At 41.7% G+C, this 7,096-nt stretch overlaps 1 protein-coding gene across 2 annotated transcripts in view; it reads left to right on the top strand.

The window, feature by feature from the left end:
- The first annotated feature begins 5,233 nt into the window (after window positions 1-5,233).
- The window catches only part of LOC119349611 (subtilisin-like protease SBT3.6), a 4,058-nt gene continuing 2,195 nt past the window's right edge, over window positions 5,234-7,096 (top strand). Inside the window, exons 1-5 of one of the 2 annotated variants that reach the window (XM_037617667.1) lie at window positions 5,234-5,413; window positions 5,499-5,590; window positions 5,689-5,786; window positions 6,044-6,211; window positions 6,456-7,087. In XM_037617667.1, the coding sequence (XP_037473564.1) occupies window positions 5,303-5,413; window positions 5,499-5,590; window positions 5,689-5,786; window positions 6,044-6,211; window positions 6,456-7,087 (1,101 nt within the window). In that variant the 5' untranslated portion in view covers window positions 5,234-5,302. The remainder of the gene's footprint in view (window positions 5,414-5,498; window positions 5,591-5,688; window positions 5,787-6,043; window positions 6,212-6,455; window positions 7,088-7,096) is intronic. The other variant, XM_037617668.1, reaches the window with a different exon arrangement.

The following is a 7,096-nucleotide window of genomic DNA, read 5'->3' as shown; positions in this document are numbered from 1 at the left end:
GAAAGATGGGATGCATATGACAGGATGGAACAAATTAAATGAATAGATAAATCATTAATTCGAACAAATTCATGTATGCAATATAAACTAACATAAAGGTACATGAGGATAAACTAACTGACAAAAGCAGATTATTCACTGAATATCTCTGCACATTTCTAACCTTGATTTCATATAAAAACAATCCAATTTATCTTCTCGCTTATGTCCTAGATTTCACTATGACTTGACTCTTTTTCTTTGATTTCTTGATACACAACTTGTTGTCTATAGGTGCAGATGCTGAAATCTTCCTACTGTAGGTGTACCTTTCACATGTTTGCTGAGATGTTTGATCACGTCAAAACAAAAAACCTGGTCTTATGCAATTCCATCAAAATAGCTTAGTGATTGCTGCTGCATGGTGTACATGTAAGTCCCTCGAGATCCCACATCCTACTTAATTAATTATGTGCATTAAGTATTCTAGCTTGCATAAGCTAAGGTGACTTCTTACCATTATGTATATGTGTGTAGTTGTTCAAGCTTGCGTAACACTAACTAAAATCACAAGAAAAATAGACATGCTTCCGGATTTGCAATAAAGATGTTAAATATGAAATTGTTGTAGGATATGTGCTAGGATTTTATAGTTAAGCAGTGCTTTTTGTTTCATGGTGATACCTTTTTGTTCCCCTACATTGAGGATATCTAAAATGTAAACTGTACAAGATGAACCAATAAAAAATAAACTCACACTTCGTCTTGTACTTTAACAACCTTGCATTGCTTTGATACACTACTAGAGTGGCCATCACCTGATGTTCATGTGTTCTGATTCGGCTTGTACCTTAATGACCGTGAAGTAATTTTTAAGCCATGTATAGACTAAATTTATAGTTCTTGTGCAAGCTAATGTGGTTTTCTACTATTGTCACCTTGTATAAATATATACTGGTTCAGTTCATTTCATTGTTGTTGCCGGGTTTATATAGTATCAACTACTGCTGCTATAGTACTTGGAGTTTTGTGATGTGTGTTTTGTTACTTTGTCATTTGACACACTTTTCTTTGGATTAATTTTAAGCAACCTCATGTTCACTCTTGTTTTATAGTAGATACAATGTTATTCTCATTTGTAGGCACTATAAGATTGAAGAATTTTTGATAGCATGTAATTCATTTTTATATTTGTTGCAATTCTCTTATCTCTACTATCTATTCATAATTACAAACGTCTAATATTCTTGTAAAATATGCTAGGTAAGATCGGATAGCGGGCTACTTGGTGTTTCCCATCACAATCCACCATGACATGATAGTTGCCATCAAGGTCGCCGACCGCAAGAGCTTGAATAACAGTAGTTTATGTTCTCTGTTGATGTAAAATGGACTGTATCGGTTCCTAACCCTGTTGTGATATATATTGTCAATATATGCTGTGATATAGTTTGTCAATCTATGCTACAAGTTATCATTTCATAGATGATTCGTAAACTGCTATTTTGTAGATGGCAGCATAAACTGTGTAATGTTTGTCACTTTGCAAATACTTTTTTGTTGGGCTAAAATTGGCAAGATTTGGCTAATGCATAATGCTACGTACTAGGTCAAATTTTGTCCAAAGGAAATGGGCCCAGCCAAATTTAAATCGCCCTCTAAATTGTGCCAAAATCCATGACGATTCATGTGACGAAAAATAGTATACACGTATGCCTCCACATCATTCGAATTGGTCAACTGAAAATCCTACGTGGCGTTAGTCAATGACGGATTGTTCCGTCACAATGGTTTGGGCCTGGGCGGGCTTGGGGCAGATCCATGACGGCCAAGAGCCATCACGCAAGGTGCCATATCAAATTATGACGCGATATACATGACGGATTTCGGATCCGTCAAGGATGGGAACCCATGACAGTTTCCCATTGATCTGTGACGGACTAGATTCGTCGTGTATTAACAGATTTCTTATAGCGAAACCCCATCGTTTTATCCTTGATAGAGACAATCAATACGTGTCTTGCTCCCCCTTCAGTCACTAGGAAAGGACATTTTAAGATCCAACCCATCACAAAGCACCTCTTCCCATTGCAAGACAAATAAATCAAGTTGCTCAAACAAAACCCAAGTATCGAAGAAGAAATACGAGGCTATTGTAATCAAGAATGGATATTAAATCAAAGCAAATCTGATCATAAACTCACACTTCATCGGATCCCAACAAACACACCATAAAAAGTCACTACATCAAATAGATCTCCAAGAGACCATTGTATTGAGATACAAAAAGAGAGAGAAAACCATCTAGCTACTGCCTTTAAAACCAATCACTCTATCAGCCCGAATTTTACTACATACGTGCCACTAGTCTATAAATTGCTTGATGGTAACTTCATTGCCAAAAACTTGATAAGATTTTGTTAATGATGGTAACTTCATTGCATACATTCTTCTTAAGTAAACTACATCGCTAACTATATATGTTACTATTACGTTTTTCAACAGAGGCTCCCGAAGGAGGTTGTGCCTGACATGATGTTTATCGAAGGTGATATGCATATGGTTAGCTTACGACCAACTCCTTCGAAGGCTTGCCATAGTGCATACTCCATTTCTTCAAATGATGGAAGGCTCAAAATCAAAGAATGGAGCAAAGTGATGACTACGCCCACACAACTAGTTAGAGACAACATGAATGTGCGCAAGCCACAAGTTGGAGATAGGTTTATCTCCATTCTCCATGTTGGAGATGGACCGGTTTATCTTTTTTATGGTATTTTACCTAGTAGAGAGGAGTAGGTCCTAAGTATTAAGAAGAATTAGTTAGTGTTGATTATGACTATGATGATGAGGAGTAGGTCCTAAGTTGTTATTATGTGCAACAATGTGTTAGAGTTGATGATGAGGAGGAGAAGGAGTTGTGATTATGAGTAGTGATCAAGTTGTTATATGATGTCATGGAAGAAAATGATGATGAGGAGGAGTTGTTATATGACAATGATGTATTATGATGATAAGTTGTTAATGATATTATGATGATGATAATGATGATGATGATGATGAGTTATTATATCACTAGGTGAAAGAACCGCGGATTAGTTTCAAGTGGATGGATCCAAAGTGACCACGATCCATCGTGGTCACTTTGGATCCATCCACTTGAAACTAATCCGCGGTTCTTTCAACCAATGATATAATAACTCATTATGATATAATAACAATCTCTAAATTGCTACTATACGAAAACTTGTATAACAGTGTATGAATAAGACATAAAAGAAAAAAATAAAATACGTAATAATAGTAGTAGCGCGGGCTAGATCGGCGCTGCTAGTAACTACTAGTAGCGCGTTCCACAAAAAGCGCTACTGCTAAGTAGGTATAGCAGTAGCGCTGGCGAACACACGCTATTGCTACAAGTTAGCTACAGCGTCTTAGCAGTAGCGAGGGCTCCAGCGCTACTGCTAGCCAAAAACCAGCGCTACTGCTAGACTTTTCCCTAATAATGATCGCTAGTTGATGTGAAGGCCGAGCAAGTGAAATTCTTCCCCAATTTTAAACTATACATCACAAGTTACATAACTATCATGGCGTCGACATTGTGGTGTGTGAACTGTTGTGCACTTGTGCCGGGAGAATATTTTCGAGTGGTTAGTGGGGCGCGCAACAACCTGGCGCGGCCACCTGTGCTCTCTATCAGCACCACCGAGAGGCGGGAGAAGAAAAGCAAGTCCACTAAGGACAGGGAGTTTCTTAGCATGAGCTCGTATGAGCTCCGGTGGACAGTAAAATAAAAAAAGTTAAGAAATCCTAAAATGTTTTAGTGATAAACATTGACAGAAGTTTTCAATGCTTGGAAAATTTTATTGTGAAATGATATTTGTAGAAGCCGTGGCAAAAAAAATTGATGCACCAATAATGTCATTTCCAAAAGCATTTTGGAGTGATGATTTTTTTGTTTTTTTGCCATGGCTTCAACCAATGTCTTTTCACAATGAAGTTTTGCAAACATTGCGAACTTTTGTCGACGTTTATCACTAAAAAAACAGAATTTTTTTTATTTTTTTAAATATTTTTTGATTTTACTGTTCACCCATGCTCATTTGAGCTCAGGTGTAGACGAGTACTTTCGGTCCACTAATCCCATATACTCCATGCCATAACCGTCAGGCAAGGTAGGCCTAGCAGGTGGCCATCGGAGAGCGGCAGTGCCACCGACGGTGAATTTTCTTTGTTTGTACAACATGCATACCTTAACGGGCAAGAGCAAGATTTCCAGAAAAAGGAGGAGCGCACTCGCTTGGGGCACTGGCGATGGTGATGACCATCTTCTGGTAAAGCTGAGATGCGGCAACCATATGTGCCAAATGTTTCTCCTGTTTTTCAACCACTTTTTGGTCCCCACGTCAGAATCTCATACATGACCATCCAACAGGCCTAGTGCTTACTACTCCCTTCGTCCCATAATATAAGAACGTTCTCCCTCCGTCCCATAATATAAAAATGTTTTGTAGAGCTTATTTTGTGCCCCAAGTATATGCCAGTGTATGTTTGGCAACAGAATAGAGGACAGTGTATTTTTTTTTTTGTAGAGCTTATTTACTTCATTATAAACTTTCTCGGCGTGGGCAAGATCGGATAGGCAGGACCCAAGCGTGACATGACAGGCAGAATACATAGCTACATCCACTTTAGGGTGGACAAAAAGCTTGAAGCTCGCGAGCTTAATAAGTACAACCTTCATCTTAAATTACTTGTTTTAGATTTGTCTCCATATGGATATATCTAACACTCAAATATGTCCTTGATGCAGCAGTAGAAGGGAGTACTTGTCAATTTGGTTCCTTAAGCTCGTAACTTTGTCCTTAATGAATTGGGCCTAACGAGTTTTACGATTACCTACGGCGGCGTAGAACTCCTGGACACTTGGAGTCCAGGAAAAAATATGTTGAACAGGCCATTGTAAGGTTCCTTCCAGAATCTATCATTCAATTTTGTGGTCCAAATTATGGGTAATCTGAATGTTTATTAGGTGTTTGTGCTAATGTGTGTTAACAAGGCTCACGAGCTTAATGAGAGCTTCAAACGAGCTGATTCAAGAAGGATTTTTCTTATAATCTTAACGAGCTTAGGAAGCACGAGCTTAACGAGTTGAGCAGTTCACTAATTCACCCCTAGGCCACTCCACTGTGCGCGGTGTCTATAAATACTAGTACCACCGCACAGCCCCTGCATATCAATAAGCGCCGATGTGCATGCCACATAGAGTCGCTGGCACACTGACTGATTAGGGATACCAGTACCACTAAGTAAGATCGACGACATGGGATTCATGTGCTGTTCCTCACACCCACTACGGGCAGCCTCGTTGCTGCTGCTTTGCTTCTGCGTGGTGCTATCCAGAGTGCACGCAGGAGGATCTCGTTCTCGCGAGGTAAGCATGATTGTGTGACGGTATGTGTTTCTAGCTAGCTGGAGTAGTAGTTAACCATGCATGCATATCTGTGTGCCTCTTCTAGCTTTACATCGCTTACCTAGGCGACGTGAAGCACGAGCACCCGGACGATGTCGTCGCCTCTCACCATGAAATGCTCGGCACTCTTCTCCAAAGGTTTGAGCTGTTTAGCAAGGAGCTACTTTGTAGGAAGAACGGAATTAATTAATAGGAGGCCGGCCCTTGGTAGCACTCACCACTTTGAGCTTTTCTAGCAGGGAGGGTTCCTCAGCCTCCATGGTCTACCACTACAAGCATGGTTTCTCGGGCTTCGCCGCCATGCTCACCACGGACCAAGCAACAAGGCTTGCAGGTCATCTCCGTTTTCCTAGCATAATACTACTATCTCTAGTTCAAAAATAGGGTGACAGTTTTCATATTGGCATGGACTTCAAGACATAACACAATCTAAAAATAATAATATTGTGAGAATACTTTTGAGACAAATCTATATATATTGTTTCCCCATGTTACCAATGTGAATATTCAAAACATTTGGCAGTTTTGGAAGTTTAACTGGAGGTGCCAAAACCAAAATATCATTCTTTTCCTGGTATGAACCGTGTGCAGAATTTCCGGGAGTCATCAGCGTTCAACCGAGCAAGACGTACAGGAGCACCACCACGCGGAGCTGGGATTTTCTTGGGCTCCATTATCCGTCCTCCCATATGCCGGCCAGTGAGTTACTGCACGCAAGCAACTACGGAGAGGATATAATCATTGGCGTGATTGACACCGGTTAGTACAATAAGTGCAAGCTTTTCTTTTTACCATATCTGGTACTCCCTCCGTCTGAAAATATTTGTCATCAAAATGAATAAAAAGAGCCGTATCTAGATGTATTTTAGTTCTAGATACATTTTCTTTTGTCCATTTTGATGACAAGTATTTTCGGACGGAGGGAGTATATTTTTTACAGTGATGGCCGGCAGGCCTCCTTCCAATTTTTTTTTCCAGAAATGTAACTAATTAATGGAATCAGGGATATGGCCGGAGTCTAGAAGCTTCAGTGACCAAGGGTACGGGCCGGTGCCATCAAGGTGGAAAGGAAAGTGCCAGGTTGGGCCCGATTGGGGCAACAACAATTGCAGCCGCAAGATCATCGGCGCAAGGTTCTATACCGTTGGGATCGCCGACAAATACTTAAAGGCGGACTCTCTCTCGCCCCGGGATCACAACGGCCATGGCACGCACACGGCTTCCACTGCTGCGGGCTCCACCGTGGAGGAGGAGGTGGCCAGCTTCCACGGCCTTGCTGCGGGGGTGGCACGCGGAGGCGCGCCACGCGCTTGCATCGCAATGTACAAATCACTCTGGAGCGTGGACGAAACCGGCTCCACGGCATCTGTGCTAGCCGCCATCGACGACGCGATCCATGACGGGGTGGACGTATTGTCAATGTCCCTCGCGTCCCGTGACGGCTCGGACGACTACTCCTTTGCCACCTTGCACGCGGTCCAGAAAGGGATCACCGTGGTATTGTCTGCCGGTAACGATGGGCCCCGGGCCCAGACAGTCGCGAACAGCTCGCCGTGGGGCATTACCGTCGCGGCCAGCAAGCTGGACCGCTCGTTCCCGACGGTGGTCACGCTGGGAAACAAGCAACAAATGGTGGTAAGCGGT

This window comes from Triticum dicoccoides, chromosome 1B (genome assembly GCF_002162155.2).
Source record: "Triticum dicoccoides isolate Atlit2015 ecotype Zavitan chromosome 1B, WEW_v2.0, whole genome shotgun sequence".
Taxonomy (NCBI): domain Eukaryota; kingdom Viridiplantae; phylum Streptophyta; class Magnoliopsida; order Poales; family Poaceae; genus Triticum; species Triticum dicoccoides.
Note: the sequence above shows the minus strand (reverse complement) of the source record. Positions and strands in the feature narration are given on the sequence as shown.